Here is a 19,685-nt window from a genome sequence, read left to right as displayed (position 1 = left end):
AATTAAAAAAAAAATCAGTATATCTAATTAAATATATGTATGTAATATATAATATGTAATATATATTTAATAAAAGAGATCAATTTAATAGGTTTTTAATCTCTCTCTCCTCCCCCCCCTCCATTAATCGATATATTTTTGTATTCTTTTTAAAACAATATTAGAGATTTTAGGTTGAAAATAGGTTAGTTTAGAAGATTATTTGAATGTCCATAAATTTCTTCAGCTAATAGATAGATTTTTTAAAAATAAAATATATCAATTATTCCTTCTATTAGTAACTCTTTTAAAAAATAATATATTAGAAAGAGAATACAATAAAAGATTGAATTTAATAACTTAATAATTTAATAACTCTAAGTTAAATATAATATAAATATAATATAATAATATAAATTTTGCAGAAAAAAATTCTTAGAATTCGCATTATATAATCACAAATTCCAAACTCAGAATTCAATAATTTAAATAAGTAAAAGTAAAGTCTATCCATTTATTGCCTCAAATATTACGATTATACAAGTTTATTATATTTATGCGTTTTGTAATTGACCAGTGCTTTTTGTTAATAATTCGTTAATAAAGTCAAAATAATATGTAAAAAAAAATATCGCTTGAAACTATCTCAGAAATATATTAAATTATGTTCTTACATTTTTGGAATATTTTGTACATAAATTTATATTTATTATAGTTCTTTTTTCGTGAGCTGTACTAATAGTTATTTCTAAATTACTTTTTGAATTTTTGAGTTGATTTCATTGACTTTGCTGAAGACAATTTCTTTTGCAGAAATACATATAGACTGATTTTATTATCAGAGTATTGACAGACTAAGGTTGTTTTGATGCATATTTAATCACTCGCTAAATATAGAGATATTATCACACGTCTGAATTATTTTAATTGAGAAAAATTAATATTACAACTTACTTATTACTTATTACTTATGATGGTGGCAAAGTTCATAAAAAGTGACAAACATAATTATACATTAAATTGCTGAAATTACACATTTTGAGTATAAATTAAACATCTTAATTCCTTTATAGCTTTATTTGTAGTCTTTCTTCACTCCGTTATGCATATTTTGTTAATTGATATATTTGCAATTCAATATGGTATGTTTTAAATAATTATTTTTTAATTATGCTTTGATTTATCATATTATTTTAAGATTTTATGAAATAAATATTTTGAAATTATATTTTTTATTAACAAACTTATCGATATCTTCATTTTTATTTTTATTTTTATTTTTAAACAAAATTTTGAACAATTTTTATATATGTATATATCGTCAGAAAATCTTAGTTTTCGATATATTTGCAAAAAATTTTATTATATTGTTTAATTTTTTCTATAAAATGTCTTCTATAAAATTTTAAACGAAATTTTTCCAATATGTAATTTATGATAAGAAGGAAAAAATATTATATAGAAATATAAGTAGTAAAATATAGGCTTTCAAACGTTTTATAGAAAAGTTATTCAAGAAATATAAAAATTAAAAAAGAGTTTTTTATATTTCAATTTCAAAATTGGATCTTTCGTTTCAAAAAAAGTTGATATTTTTAGGAGATTGAGTTTGTTATTTTTCGATTCTTATTTACTTTCACTGATTTTTATTTTGTTTCGGTTCTAAATGCATCATGAATTTCTTTGTATCAGCTCTTGTATTTTAATTGATTATTGTATGATTATTATTTTTTGTTCTCCATAAATAAAAGTCTGATTGCGATTTCACAAATCAAATTCTCTTCGTCATTCCATCGATCAATTTATATATTTTTCGTTTTATATTAACTTTTTAAAAATATTTGTAACCTATATTTATGTTTCTTTTCTTCCCTCTACTTATAAAATTCATATAGTATATTAATAAAATTTGCTCTTTTGAAACTGAAATATTTTGATTATATATAAAATTACAATAGTATGCACATCATGTATGATCGTAAATTTTTTATTGTTTCTATAAATACATAATAATGATTAGCATCTAAAATGTATAGCGAGTGAATCGATAACAAAAATTTACTTTCTTATAGATTTTGATAATTTTAAAATATCTCAAGCTTAATTTATAACAAACTTAGAAAAATAAAATATAAAATGTAATTTTTGGACGACTAAAATCATAACCGAAGTTACGATATATGTGTGGCTGATGCACATGTACACGTACACATACATAAATAAAATTTAACTGTAATAATAAGTATTTTTATATTTTAATGAATGGTTATAAAATTATAAAAAAATTATAAAAATTGTTAAAAATTTGTTTCTAATATATTCAAAATCTATGAAAGCGTTCATACATGGATATGTTGAACTTTTTTTTCATTATATAACAACACATAATTTCGATATATAATATCGAAATCTAAATATAAATATTTATGCAATATATTATTATTATAAATATTTTTTCTTTTTCAGATTCAATATAAAAATTTTTTACTTATTTTGATTTTTGCTATCAAAAAATGTGAAGGCAATCCAAAAATTTCATGGGATTCAAGCATTATAAATAAAAATTTAGATAAAATGATACTTGAAAAAGAATCTTCTGTGATGTGTGATAACGAAGAAATTGTAAATTTGGAAGGATTTGAATTAAAAAATATACCAATGAATTTAGTGAAAAGTAAAACGATAGAAGGAATTTCATTAAAAAATAATAAAATAAGTGAAGTCCCAAGTAATATATTCCATGAAACTCCAAATTTAAAGTGTTTAAATCTTGCACAAAATAAAATTTTATTTAAATACTTTCAATTGGAACATGATCGTTTAAAAAAATTAATTCTTGATTATCAAACTGAAACAGAACCGAACGAAATATTATCGATTCCTCAAAAAAATGTAAGCAAAATAAAATTTCCAAATTTGGAAACATTATCTTGGAAATACATTAAATACGATATTTTTAGTTCGACGTTATTTCCAATGATAAAGAATATTTATTTATCTGATTCTAATTTGATATATGTAGCAAGTAATATAACTCATCTTTTTCCGTATTTAAAAAATATTCATTTAGAAAATAACATGATTCAAGAATTAATTGCAGACGATTTTCGAAATGTAGAATCTTTATATTTGGATAAAAATCCTCTCAGAAATCTATGGTTTAATGCAAAATATACAAATTTAAAAATTCTTTCATTATCAAATTCTTTGCATAATATAGATATTACGGAAATAAATATTCCATCATTAAAAACGTTAGATTTATCACAAAATCAAATTAGTTTTATACATGAACAAATGTTCAAAAATATACCATTTTTAGAAGATTTAATTTTAAGTGAAAATAAATTATTAAAATTTCCAAATTTATTTTATTTAAGTAATTTGAAAACATTATCATTAGCTTACAATTTAATTAGCGAAATAAAAAATATAAATCAGTTAAATTCTTTAAAAATATTAAATTTACAAGGAAATCAGATAAATAATATCGACAAAATGGCATTTTTAATGCTTACAGAATTAGAGTTTTTAGATTTATCAGAAAACAAATTACAATTATTACCATTAGATTGGCATGATAATTTATCAAAGTTAAAATATCTCAATTTAGAATCAAATTTTTTTGTAAATATACAAGATATGAAACTCAATACATTAATTAATTTGCGACAACTTTACATAAAAAATAATTATATTGTATCTATAGATTTAAATACTTTACAAATTTTACCACAGAAATGTACCATATATGTGATTTAAGTATTTAATTGTTTATTTGACAGTATTATAATTAATATAATAAAATATTGTATAATTCATGTAATTACAATTATTGCATTTATTATAACATGTGACAATAAATATAATAAATAATAAATAATAAATATAATTGAGTGTTATATGATTTTATTTAGATATGATGCATTTGACAAATGTGTATAGTTATTTGTAATTGTTATTATATTGTTATTCATAATTTTTTTTAAGAATTTGATATAAAAAGTTGTCGAATCAACTAATCAAACTTGCATTCCTTTCATCTGCTATTTTATGAGCAATGCAATAATATAAATAAATAAATAAATAAATATATATATATATATATATATATATATATATATATATATTGTTAAGCAGTAAAAATAATAAATAAAAATGTTTTTGCTGAATATGTAATTATGCGTAATTACGCGTATCTCTTTACAAAACATTTGAAGTATCGAAGAAAAACAAATAGATACCAATTATGAAACATTGCTGACAACATTCAATAATAAAACCACATATAAAAGTGAACTTTAAATTCTATAACACTCTCACTAAAAGTGAATTGAAATTTGTTTAGTGTGTGTATGTTTATTATGTTTGAGTGTCATAGTTCTCATCTCATACCTATCATGTCTTCGATTCTCTTGATATTCAGTCGATCTCTTTGTATTTCAAATGCTGTTCTTCTCAGGGGTTTAGAAGATCTTGTTGATCTTCCAATGCTATATGTTGTAGAATAAACTCCTTCTCGTTGAATTTGTCTCGTATGAAATGATGACGTACATCAATATGCTTTCTTCTTCTGTGAAATTCAGGATTTTTAATAAATTTGATTGCTCTCAAATTATCCACGTAAAGAGTCGTTGTAGGATTCTTGAACATAGCTAGATTATTGATCAGACTTTTTATCCATGTGATCTCTTTTACAGTTTGACTGGCTGTTATGTATTCGGCCTCAGTAGTCGATAGAGCTACTGTTCGTTGTGTTGATCCGCAAGCAATTGCAGAATCACTTAGTTTTAATATAAAACCAGTAGTGGATTTCCTGGTTTCAGTATCTCCAGCGTAATCTGCATCATTGAATGGTTTAATGTGATTATTCTGTTCGATTGAAAAATGAATCTTTAAATATTTGAAAATTCTCTTTACTGCGTTCCAGTGAATTTTGTTGAGTTTTTCCAAATATTGGCTGGCTTTGTTTACTGCAAATATATCTGATCTAGTGCTCACTGACAAGTACATTAAACTTCCTACCTCTTATCGATGTGAAAACTCTGATTTTTTCTTGTACCCACTTTTATGCGCTTTCACGTATAATTGATGGTTTTGGTCTGCTGGAATTATTATTGCGTTAGTATTTTCCATTCATTCCAAATCGCAAAATTTTTTTCAAGTAAGCTTCCTGATGCAAAAATATCATGGAATGATATATAATATATGGAATAAATGGAATCATCTGTCGATCTATCTGTAATTCTAGATATATATTTATCTCATTGGATGTTACTTCAAATTCCTTATAGAATTCAGCTAACAAATTTTTTATGGATGACTGGTTTTAATTGCACTAATTAATTCATCATCGATATGGATCGCTAGAATCAGTCGATCGTTTCCATTTGTAAATACACAATAGTTTGCGCTGGTAGATGTGAGACAATGTTTCTTCGGTACCACTATAAAACGATGATTTCAATATCTTGATGTCTGCTTTAGATCATATAAACTACGATTCAATTTGCAAACACGGTCAATTCCATTCTCATATCCTTTCAGTTGCTGCATATAGATGACGTCATCAAGTTCTCCGTGAAGAAAAGTTTTGATATCAAATTTCTGTAAGTACATTTTATTCGAGGCTGTGATAGATAAGATAGTCCTTATTGAATCGAATCTAGCTACAGGACTAAGCGTTTCATGCTGATCTGTGAATCTTACATCTACATATTTTAACTTGTCTTCTTTCAGGAAACCAGATTTGGAATCCTTTTGTATTTTCATCATAACGCCTTTTTCGTTTCTTCGTTTTAGGGATATGGAAATTATACTTTTTCTCCGAAAGTTCTGAGGCTCAAGATATTTGATCTCTTCTTGAGCTACAGCTCAATGGATGTTATTCTTTTCTTCCCACTGTTCGATTTAAAGTGTAAACGATGTAAATAGTTGCTTCAATTTATATTTTGATTGACAGTTTTTCTGCATGCAATGATGTTCTTATTAAGTCTACTAGTTTTTTTCCCGTTCGGCGGAACTTTTCTGTTCCAGAGTAAATGGTACTATAAATGGTTTTCTAATGCGTAACCATATGTTAGTTCTTTTTTTATTGAAATCAAGGCCGTTATCTGATCTGAAGATCTTAATTTCTCTTTCTAAATGCTTATCAGTCTTCTTAAAGAAATCTTCTAGATATCGTAATGTCTCTGATTTATTTTTGATAAAATATAAGCTTTTCGAGACTGTAATTATCTTTCATCATTAAGAAATATCGAGCTCTAAGCGAATTTTCTTGCATTGGACCTGAAATATCTGCATTGATATTTTTCCAATACATTCAAATTTTATATCACTTTTTGGGAATGGTAATCTGTGTATTTTCCCTAGAATGCAATCTTCGCAGCAAAACTTCTGATCCTTCAAAATGATGTTCTCGGACTTTAGAATTTTCTTTATCTGATTCAAATACTGATAAGCCATTCGTTTGTGCCAGGAGAAAAGAGAATTGTGCACTGCCACATTTGATGCTCGTTTGTAATAACTTTAAATTTCATTACGAATAATTTACCTTTTCTTTTTCCCACTACAATCATATTTCTATTCTTCATGAATGTGCATATTTTATCGTCAGAATATTATCGTAATCCCTTGTCAAGAGCTGCACCCACCGAAAAAAGATTGAAACTCAGTTCTAGTACATGAAAAACGTTACTGAGATAATTTCGTACCCATTCTTTTCCATTGAAAGCAAGAATGTCGATATTTGATCCTGATCCAATTGCTTGAATATATTTTCCATCGCCTATGTTAATATTCTCTCATATATATTTTCTTCATTAATATTCTCTCATATATTTTCTCTGTGTCGAATTTTTTATATAACGAGAACCACTCGCAACAATTTGACATGTGCTCACTCGCACCCGAATCCATATAACATGCATCACTGGATGTTTCTAAATTATATTCTGCAGATATGGCTCCGATGAGTAGCTTTCCTTTTCTTTCTCTGTATTTTTTGTTTAATGTTGGTGTTTTTTGGTTTCTGCATTCCTTAATATAATACCTGATGGCAATAATGACACACGTTTAACGTCTAACATTGCCTTTTTTGAAATTTTTTTTACATTGATGTTTATTAGCAGTAAAAGCAATATTCTCTGTCTTTTCTTCGATTTCTTTCCTCCATGATGAACGTTGAAATAAAATTTGTGAAAATTCTTTTGTTGAGTTGAGTTGTTACTCACACACTAATAAAATATTTGAATGACAGAGATAATGTTATGAATATTTTAATAATAAATAATTTAGTAATAATTCTAGTAAATAATATTCTAGTAATAATTTATTAATAAATATTCTAATAATAATTTGATTTTTAATTGAAATTTTCTTATCTAGAATTTGCAGCCGATATGCAAGATTCTCAAGATTCTTTACAATGTGAGTAGTGATGATATGATATTATCATCCGATTTCTTTTGGTGATTGTATCAATACTGCAACAACATGTATACACTATCAGATTTTTGTTCGTAAACAGACTCCAGCTTTTTTCACATATCTTTAACCGATTCACAGTTGATAATATCAAAAATGATCTCTCCATCCACTGATGTAGCGATTATGCGTTGAGCTGTACTATCGAGTTTTATCCAGGCAGCGCGTACTCGATTTGCCGCGTAATCTCCTGGTACTGGTAGGAAGAACTGATTCATCTGTAACTATTTCCCATGCACCGCAGAATTTCAAAGTAACGCACATTTGAAATTTCCATGAAGCCCAATTTTTCAATCCTTTCAGCTTATTAATACGAACAGTTTCATACTCCATCACAATTAGGGTTATATTTCATGTTTGCTCAAGGCCAGATAACTGCTTTTTCAATTTAACTGTACTTTATTTAATTATTTATTGTTTCTTTCGTAATCTGAGCCCATAATCTATTGACTGAGCAATAAAAACAATAAATAAAAATGTACAAATTTAGTTAAGTGAATATATTTAATTAATTGCGCGTATCTGTTTATAAAATATTTGAAGTATGTGTATCGAAGAAAAACAAATAGGTATCAACTATGAAATAATGGTGTTGCTGGCAACATTCAATAATAAACCTACATATAAAATTTCAATGAATTTTAAATTCTATAACATATATATAAAAGTATATATAAATATGTATTCAAATGATGACTTTTCTGAAAATTATTAACATATTTGTATATCTTTGGTGAATTGATTCTAAATACAAAAGAATTCTAAATATAAAATTAGTTGATATTGAATAACTTTCATCTATCTACATTTGTTATAATTTGTAATACAAAATACAAAATCGTTTCTTAAAGTTTAAAATTTTCATTTATTTGCAAATATTGTAAAAAAAATGTTCAAAAAAATTTTGATTATCGATATGATCATATGTTTATATTTTTACTTATCATAATTTTATATTTTTATATAAAGTAAGAACGAAAATTGTTATGTAATACTTTTTTTAACTTTGTGATTTTGTGAACAAAGAAAGATAAAAATAATATATTTAATTTTATTATTCAAACTAATTATTCAAATAAAGTGATAAACAAATAACATCTACATTCTTCGTTCTTCTTTTTTCAATAAATAAAATGTAAATAAATATATATATTCATTAACTCAAGTTAATATTCAAAAATCATTATTATTTTATATATTTTATTTAATATATGAAAAAACTGTAATCACATGTAGCGAATGTAATAGCATTGGAATATGTGGAAGAAAATTTTAGTTATACGTGATATAAGTGTATTGATCGACATTAGTTCTTTAGGAGAAATTTATAATGACATCACAAAAGATAATAAAAATGATAATTCTTTTTGGATCTTAGCGAATCACTTTAAATAGGTAAATTGAATCAATTAATTGTAAATTAACTTGAACTTTTGGTATTAATAAGACATTTTTTATATAATATGTTAATTATTTTTCTGAACAATTTTTTTATGTATATAACCGATAATTGGTTTTAATTTTCGGAATATTTGCAAAAAATTAAGTAATTATATATAAAAAAATCTCTTTATCGATTTTTTAATATATTAGAGAGATAAATAAATAAAGTTCTAAACAATTTGCTTCTATACATGTAACTGCTACTCAACTTTAACTTTCAAAATAAAAAGAAATTGCTACTACTATAGAACTTTTCTTATATGTATATGCGTAAGCATACGATCGCTATTTATTTATAAACATATCGCGAGCATTCAAAATATATAAAGGATGAATCGATCAAATAACATTATCCTAAAAAACTGCAATCATATGTATAAAATTGAAAACATAATCTCAAAAATAATTTCAAATCAATCTTTTTTTTATGAGTTACATCAAGTTAATATGAAAGGAATTGAAAAATTCCACTAAAAGAATAGAAGAAAGTAAATAGTAATGATATGAAAGTAAAGAAAATGAATTTTGTATTATATTATATTATGCGATCTTTATGTTTCAAAATTTATTATATATTCTAGAAATTAATTTAATTTAATATAGTGTGACTTACATGCAGAACTACTAAATATTAGGACTATAGCATTATATAATGTCATTTTCTCACTCAACAAACTATTGTTTCTTATGGTTCTTCTATATTGTTATTCTCTGACGTCACTAATAGCCATTTTGTTTTGATATTTGGCAACTCTGCTTGCACGTGTATGTTCATATTTTTAATTATTTTGATTTTTCTTAAAATATATATTGTGTATTATGCATAAGTTTTATAATTTCATTTTTAAATTAAAAAATATTAATTTACATAATAAAAAATTAAATTACCATTGTAAACATAAAATTTTCTTATGTACGAGACAGAAGAAAATAAGAAAATTATTTTTTATGTGTAAGTATTGATAATAATAATTTTTCACAATATTTAAAATTATGAATTGAATATAATTATATACAGAAATGTAATCTAAATTTTTTAAAATTCTTTTTAAAATTTTAAAAAAATAATAAAAAACTTCAATTCCTGTTGACTATTATTATTGGTATATATTGGTTTACACAAATTATCTTTTCTTAAATATGCTATGAAATTAGTTATTTTATATTAGAAATGTAAATTTTAATGTATCTTTCTTATTAGCATTGTAGCATTAAAACCAGATAATGTATCTTTTTATATATAACATTTCATAAATACATATATAGAAATATATATATATATTATTTCCAAATTTGAAAGTAAACTTTTATACAAATATAAGATAGGAAAACAACAATAAATGCTCATCAATTTCTGTTTTATGAATTTACATATTATCCGTATATATCTATAAGATCTACATCTATAAAATAATAGTATAACAAATGATATAAAATAATCCTTGAAACTTCTTTTAAATAACAAATTCATATTAAGAAAATATTTTTATTTGTATTTAATATTAATAAAATAGTATTTTTGTACTTATTTAAATACTTTTATTGATATAATATATAATATGATAAGCTAAAATATATTTTTTAATAATCCAAAAGATTTGTCAAAACATAAATGTTTAATGAACACAATTTCATTAAGTGAAGTAATACTTATATTATTAATAAAAAATTAAAAATTGAATTCATCATCTCCAACAAGAAATAAATATAAAGATTTTTATTTTTTAGTGGAAACAGAATAATTTATATATTGTGATCATATAATATAACAATAAATATATATTTTGTTGTTACACTTAATAAATTAGGAGGAATAATTTTACTTAAATAAAGATATTTTTAATAAACAAATTTATATTTTCTTCTTTAAATATTATCTTTTATATCATAAAAAAAGAATTCATAAAAAAATATCATAAAAAAAATTCATTAAGTATAAGGAAAATATAAATAACAACTGAAGTTAATGAAACAAAGAAAAAAGTAAAAAATTAAAAATTTAAAAATTTAATAATTAATTAAAAATAACATTTGTAAAAATATAAGAAGGTTAAGATTATAAAAGATATAAGTGAATCATTTTTCAGTTTTAAATGTTCATAAAAAGTTTAACGTAATCTATATCTTATTGTTACATACATATATAAAAAAAATAAGAAAAATATAAACAATAATGCTTTATATAAATGACAATCCTTATTTTTCATAATTTACAGAATTAAATTTTATAAAATTCAAATAATATCTCTTAAACTAATGATTTTTTGATATAAATATAAATATTTTAATACATTAAAATTTTTTTAAATTACATCATTATCAAAAATTATATCGTTTATTAAAAAAACAAAAGTTATCTTCATATAATTTTTATATATTTATTTATAAAAAAATCTATTAATATCATATAATATATTCTTTCATAATTAATACCTTTCATATTAAACTTGGGAATATTTTTTTTTTATATAATATATGATAATATAATAAAATAAAAATTTTATTATACTCGTTTAAATGTTTTTGTAAGAATGAGAAAAATTTAATAATGAAACTAAAAAAACAAATAATCAGATATTAAATCTCTTTTATTATTAGTTTTTTATGATAATGCTAGAAATCATATTATTTTTCATAAGTTTTTTCTGATTCTAATTTATTATTATTGTCAATAGCATATGATTTATCAATAATTTTAAATATATTGTTTAATCAAATTTTTTAATTTAATTTTTTCAATTGTTTAATTCAATTGTTTAATTAATTTTTTTAATTTTTCACAAATATATTATTGGATTATGAAAAAATATATTTTTAATTATTTTGCATTTCAATATTACAAATGCTGCAATATTATATTTGATTCAAATTTTTTATTTATTTTCAGAGATTTTTGTATGTTTTTAATGTAATCAAATATTGAACAAAAGATTGAAATCTCTGTTTTTTTAGTTAATATAAATCATTTTTATATATATATAACAGTGTAATATAATTTTGCTCTAAGAATTTAATTGTCATAAAGTCAAATGGTTTTTAATAAGCAAATAATACATGAATTTTGTGCTATTTCAAATTTAGTTGATTTACAAAATCTTAAAAATATTTAATTTTACATCTTATAATACTTGAATCCTTAAAAATATCTGGTATATCCTATTGACTTCATATAATATTATCTATATTATAAAATCTAATATTTTTGCATTATTTCATTTAATATTTTATATTAATTTATAAAATATGAAAGAAAATTTATTAAAGAATCTTAAAATATATTGAAATGTTAAAATTATTAGAATATAATATTATTATAATATTAATATTTAAAATTAATAAAACATTTAATAAACAATAAATATTGAAGAAATTTAATGATAATATTATTTATCAAGAAAAAAATTGATTATAATATTTAATAATCTAATGCATGCTATTTAGCATGTATGTTACTTAGCATGCATGCTACTTGCAATTGTTTCTAGATATAGATAGTCATATTATCAAACTTATCTTACTTGATCTTTTAACAAAGATATGGATTTTTCATCAATTTTAAAAACCTTTATTATCAATAGTATTTATAATATATATATATATATATATATATATATATATATATATATTATATATATATATATATATTTATGATATATATTATATATTTTATAGAATATTATTTAAATTTCTTTAGTTTTTTTTTTTAGAATTTTCAATATAATAATAAACATTATTTTTTCTCATCAGTTAAATACATCTAATTTGAATGCAATTTGTAAAATATGTTTAGTATATTTAAAAGAGAATATTTTTATCTATCTTCAATGATATTGTATAAAATATATTTTTTCATAAAAGAATTTTTAAATAAATGATTATTATTATATTGATAAAGCTATTGTTTTTATAGTAAAGTATATTATAATATTGTATTGTGCAATTCATACTTTAATAATGTTCTTTTATTAATAGATAAATCAAAAATATAAATATAAATTGATTGGAATGAGAGAAAAAGAAACTATTATAGAGCAACATTTTTTTGCAATAATTTAATATTTAACATTTAATAAAATATTTAAACAAATAATTATTCAATCGAAAAATGATTGTTACATATTATAAAAAAGAAAGAAAAGAAAAGAAATAATATTTTTTAAAAAAAATATTGCTATTATAATTGCAAACATTTAATATAATTAAGTGTAATTCATAAAATTATTATTAAATACATTTAATATCTATCTTTTTTTTAAATGAAAAAAGAATCTGAAAAAAAATATATATTTTGGTTAAATATTTTCACTAGATTTGTAAATGGATTTTGAATTATTGTATATAATTATATACGCTTTCTTTATTAGCTAAACTCACTTTTTATAATATAATTGCAGATGCAGATATTGATTTGTTTATAAAAATTGAGAATGAGGATTATTAATTATTATTGGAAAAAAATAAACATTTATTAGAACAATTTAGAAAGTTGAATTATAATTGAATATTGAAATTGAAATGATAAACTTTGAGTTTTTTTTAAATAATACAAATTCGATGACTTATTGTTGAACTGAGAAATTTATAAATTGATGAATTGATCGAACGATTACAATGGAGAAAATAGAATTTATTATTAATAAAAATCTTTAATAAAAAAACTTCTATAAAAAAAAAAAATTACGGTATTTATATATATATAAAAAGAATTACGGTAAGCTAAAATACATCTGAAACTTTAGATTGTACTTTGTTTGAATCTAAGCAGAACGCTGGATCTACCAAGTCATCAATAACAACATTATTTTGCAAAAATGATTCTATAAATGTCGAAGATTTTTATGATCCAAGCTTTGTTCACAATGGAAATTTCCTATTATCAATGAATTATATCTTATATTGGTGGACGTAAGTAAGATATAAGATTAATCAATTAATAAGTATTTTTCAATTTCGAAATATGTATCATGTTATATGTATTATGTTATGACTATATATTATTATATGTGATATATATTTACATCCATATTATAAAGAAAAAAGTTAAAAAGAATGAAATGATAATTTGAAAAGTTTATTTTCTTTCTTCTGCTGCTAAAAAGTACATGTACAAGAAATAAGTATTATAATATAGTATAATAATTATAAGTATTATAATATGATTCTATATTTTTGAATCAGAAGAAATTTATAAAAAATTTTTATTACAAATATGACATAAATTTTCAATCAAAGTTTCTTTTTATTGAATCATATACTTATAGCGAAGAACAAAAATCTTAAGAAATCATAGATTGCAAATAAACTTTTCTTTTGAAAAATTATTCGAAAGTTTTTTATAAAATATTTTATTTAATATTCTATATTTCTATTATATAGGTAATATATCAATTATAATAATTAATGAGTCAACTGGATATTGTATATTAGCTCGTGAAATATATAAAAATTTAATACGAAAAACAATTAGAAGAAATATCATTTCGAAACGATATTAGTTAAATTAACGATTTATTGATCAAAAATTAATATTATATCACTCCAATTAGTTGTATATATATAAATAATGACATATAGTGATATATAGTTACAAAATATATAACACATGAAAAAATATATATTTCGTTACACGTTAATATATAATACATAAGTTTCCTTGCGATTCATACATTTCGATATATGTATATATTTATATATTTCATTATACATTCATATATTTTACAATATGCGTGAATTAAGATATGGATAAAAAAAATTAAATATAATTATAATTATAATCCGGTCGTCAATGCAATTCTATCTTGAATAGCACTCACAAGCTATTCAACTACTATACTATACTTCAATTACTATAGATGCATTTGCAACTATAGAATTATTGAGCCCATTTAGTGTATCTGCAAGAAACGAAACGAATCATAGAAGATGTTAAACATTCCGTGATTATTCTAGATAATGTTCTGATAATATTAATGATGGCTATTCAATCTTATTATTAGAATCTTATTAGAATATTTTTTTGTATATATATCCAAAATATTTTTTTAGATATTTAAAAAAATTTTTTTTAAATATATTTTTAAATAAAAATCAATAAATTGTTGAATTTATTTCAAATAATGCTTTCAATTTTTAAAAATTGAAATGATATTTAATTTTAATCAGAATCTTCATTCGAAAATTGTTCTGAATAAAATGATTCCTTTTTTTTTATCACAATTCTATTATAAAAAGTTTCTGGTAATAGAAACTTTTCTATAATTTCTTTTAAAAATTGTTTTTTTTTGTTTTTCTATCTCATTTAGTCAAGAAAGAATCTGATAAAAATAATTTGTTAATCATATCATATTACATGTTTCTTTGCAAAATTTTCTTGAATATTTAATTAGTAATAATTAGAAATAGTTATTGTATTAAATCATTTCATCATATTATATTATATCATTTCAATTTTTTCGATAATTAATAAATGATTTAGAACTGAAAATGATAATAGAACTATACTTATAATAAAATAAAATACACATTGAATGTATTGTCAAATTATATAAATATATTCGAATTTTCCTATATTTATTTTATAAATATTCGATATTATTTATATATATATTTTATTATATATATTTATATATTATTATATATATATTTATTTATATATTTATTTATTATTTATTATTATTGTAACTCTACATAAAATCTTAGTCTAATTCTGTTGTTTCAGCAGACAAATCAGGATTAGCAAAAATCTTTTACTAATATTTCTATCATTATTTTTAAATCCATTTTTTGGAATATCAATAAATAAATCTAATTTGCTTTTGAATTTTCTTTGAATTTTCAATTTGTAGACTTCATTAATTTTTTTTCTTCTTCCAATCCAGTAATTTTTATCTTTTTTATAGTTATAGTTTTTATAGTTTATTTTTTAATAAAAATCTTATATAAATATAAATTATTTTATATATTTTATAAGATAAGTGAAGTATTTTCAAATAAGAAGAATTTTCAGGTAATATTTGTTGTGTATAAAATGAATAAGTCGAATTTAATTTTATGTTTATTATATATATTTTTATTAAATTATTAAAATCCTTTGGTACTCCACAATTATAAGATTTTAGTATAGATGAAATGTTTATAAAGACATTACATATTTTAACATTAACGATTGTAATTATAATAGTTATTTTAAATTAAATTTCTTTTTCATAATATACTTTTATGGGTACTACTTAATGAATTTATTGCTTCAATTGTAATTGATTTCATTTCTAATTATATCAAATACTTATAATCTTTTTTAAAATCTTTCTTTAAAATCTTTCTTTAAAATATAATTCTAATAGGATGGTAATATCAGTGATAATGATCATTAGTATAAAATTATCTTAATTGAAACACAATTCAATTGTAAAGGAACAAATGGATAAATTTAAGAATATATATTTATTAAACTATATATTTGAGAATCAAATTCATTCTTAAATATTTATTTATAATGACTTTATTGAGATCCATCACAATTTGATATTAAAAGTAATGAATTACAATCATCTTCATTTGAAATTGTAAAAACATGTTTTAAAAATTAATAAAATAGTGATAAATATATAGTGATATGATTTAATAAATCTTATATTAAAAAATATATTTCATTTATATAAATATATGATATTATAAATGTATTTCAAATTGATATTATTTAATAATATTAATATTTCTCCGGATAACAGTTTATTTTCTGTTTTAATAATATATTTGTAAAATGAATATGATTTTTTATTGGGATTTCTGTCAATGAAATATTAGTATTTCGAAAGATCAGTTTGAACAAACGGATAGATATAAAGTTTTTAGTTAATTAGTGGTGATAATTTTTTACTATTTTTCTGTTTTAGTTTTAAATAAAAAGTTTTATATTTTTGAGCTTGTTTAGGAAAATGATTTCGTTAAATTGTCGAAATACTTCTTTTTCTCGAAGATTGCAATTTCATTTGAGCGACAAAAATTATTCTATTTGAGATATTTCGAAACTCTGCTGTTTTTTTCTCTTTATTCTATTGTTTGATTTATTAAATAATTTTGATATTTGATCCGATTGTTCAATAATTTTTTATAATTTTAGTATCATTTAGTCAATTATTATTCTTCTTGTAAAATCAATTAATTTTATATTTATTTTTCATTTTGCTTTAGATTTAAATTTGAAATATAAAAATCTGTTTAATATCTTGAATTTGTTGTTGAATGAATATCGTAGTTTATAATATAATTTTCGATATAGTTCAATTTCTTTTGTATTGAATTCTCTTTTTAAAAAATTTTTAGAACATAATTTTTTTCGAGATATTACTTTATTTTTGATAGAAAAATAAAGAATGAAAATTAATGAATTAAAATTTAATTTTTTATTGATAAAATTTTCGTATTAACTGTTTGTAAATGGATGAAAAAATTAATAAGAAAGAATAATTAAATTATTCTATTACATATCTGCTTCAAAATTCCATAATTACAAATTATTTCAATTATAAATTTTAAATCAAGTAATACTACAGATTATTAAGTATTAAGTATAATATTCACAAAAGTTTATACACTAATATTTTTTATTATTACACTTCACTTCACTTTAAAATGAACAATTTATATAACATATTACATTACCCTAAAAAAAAGTATCCTAAAAAATTAAAAAATATATTTAAATATTTAATAATTATAAAATATATAATATAATATATATTATGTTATAATTATATTATTATTAAAAGGAAGATTAATTTTCAAAAAGCTTTTCATTTCATTTGCAATTAATTCTGAATTAATTCTTCTTTCTATCTATTAGATTCTCTTGCTTTTCTAATCCAAATGATTTCATATAAACATCACGTCATCATCATAAAAATTTTTTTAAAACCAAAAGACTAGGTTGAATTGATTTTTTTTTATTATAGACATGAATCTTTAAAATGTATTTGAAAAAATTGAAATTCACTCTAATGTATAACAAAATTATGAAATATTACAATAATAAAAAAATAATATTGAAAAAATTGATGTTAATTATTGATATTAATCATTTTTAAATATTAATAATCACAAAAAAATATATAATAAAAAAGATTTTTAGAATATAAAACATTTATTAGAAAAATTTCCATGAAAAAATATACATATATTTTAAAACATAAACATTATTTCAAAGAATTTTAAGAACACATACTATAATAATTGAATATTTGTACATGAATGCATGATTTATTTCTATCCTGATTTCTTCCTTTTCTCATATCACATATTTTTTGAAATATTTAAAATTATTCATAATTCATAAAGAAAATTGACAAAACATAAGACAGATCAGAGAGCACAAAACTATCATTCACATTCAAGATACAAAAGACACATAAGATACGATCATTTCTTCAATCATAAATATACAAATTTTTTCGAAATAACTTTTGTGTTTTTGCAAACGAAAATAATGATATTGAAGTATCATCAGAAATTTATAATTCGTGATGCACTGCTAGAAATACAAGAGCTAGAGAAGAATAAATTTTCTGCATCATATTCTTATCGAGAATTTGGAAAATTATGTGTGTATAAGCAAGTAAAATATATTGCTTTCAAAAACAGAAGTTTGGAAAACATATCAGAAAACATACATACAGTATAATTTGTGTACAAAAATAATATGAGGATGATGCAGAAGATTGTTTTCATTTATCTTATACAGTTTTATAAACAAATTATAATATTATTATAAAATTATTATTATTATTATTATTATAAAATTATTATTATAAAATTATTTTATAAATATTATAAAATAAAAAAATTAATATTTTTTATACAAGCAAAACAAAAAAGTAAAAATTGATTGATAGAATAAAAATAAATGCATTTTTTGATATACTTTTGATTGAAAGAATTTCAAGAATCTCGTAAAAAGGAAAACAATTTATGGAGATAAAACATTATTATTATTACATCAAATTTATACAGCTGCAATATTACGCGATAGATTTTTAGATATTCTACATTTTATAAGATTTAATAATTCCATGACAAGAGAAAAATATAAACAAATTAATAGTATTTCGTGAGATGACAACATTTTTTGTAAAAAATTATCGTAAAAAATCCTATTCAATCAGAATACACAATAGATTGCAATTGGTAACATTTACTACTGTTGATAATATACTTTTAAAATCAGAGAAATACAGAATAAAAATTACTACTTGGTTGATATTCGCTGATGCAAAAATGTATTATTTCTGCAATTTCGATATATATTTGAAAATTGAAAAAAATAAAATAAATCGAGTGGTGAAACAATTAAACGATTTTAGAGAAAATTTGTCACATGATTATGATTATTTTTTTACAGATCTCTCATTGGCTAAAGATTTATTGAAAAAATCTTTTTGATTAACACAATTCAGAAAAAGAGAAAAGAATTATTCAAATGTTTAGTACAAATATTTATAATATTCATCATATTTTTTATTTATTTTTATCTTTATTGTATTGTAGTTTGTGTAGAAATAATAGATCCAGAGAAAAAATTTAAATAAAAAATTATTGAATATTATAGTAATTCTAAAAGCGACATTTTTGATAAATTAATTCAGAAATATTCAAACTTCTGATACTTGATAAAATGATGCTTGATACTTGATAAAGTGATCTTGATAAAATACGATAAAATGATCTTGATAAAATATTAATTATTTAATTTATTTATGCATTATATCGATATAGCAGTATGT

At 20.8% G+C, this 19,685-nt stretch overlaps 1 protein-coding gene across 1 annotated transcript; it reads left to right on the top strand.

The window, feature by feature from the left end:
• Positions 1-1,033: 1,033 nt before the first annotated feature.
• LOC108001742 (leucine-rich repeat-containing G-protein coupled receptor 4-like) lies at positions 1,034-3,871 on the top strand. The gene is made up of 2 exons (XM_017062927.3): positions 1,034-1,121; positions 2,446-3,871. Exons 1-2 carry the CDS (start codon positions 1,119-1,121, stop codon positions 3,739-3,741), a joined length of 1,299 nt encoding a protein of 432 aa, XP_016918416.2. The 5' UTR covers positions 1,034-1,118; the 3' UTR covers positions 3,742-3,871.
• The last annotated feature ends 15,814 nt before the right edge of the window (positions 3,872-19,685 follow it).

This window comes from Apis cerana, linkage group LG3 (genome assembly GCF_029169275.1).
Source record: "Apis cerana isolate GH-2021 linkage group LG3, AcerK_1.0, whole genome shotgun sequence".
In the NCBI taxonomy this organism is placed as follows: Eukaryota; Metazoa; Arthropoda; class Insecta; order Hymenoptera; family Apidae; genus Apis; species Apis cerana.
This window is presented reverse-complemented; position numbering and strand designations above follow the sequence as displayed.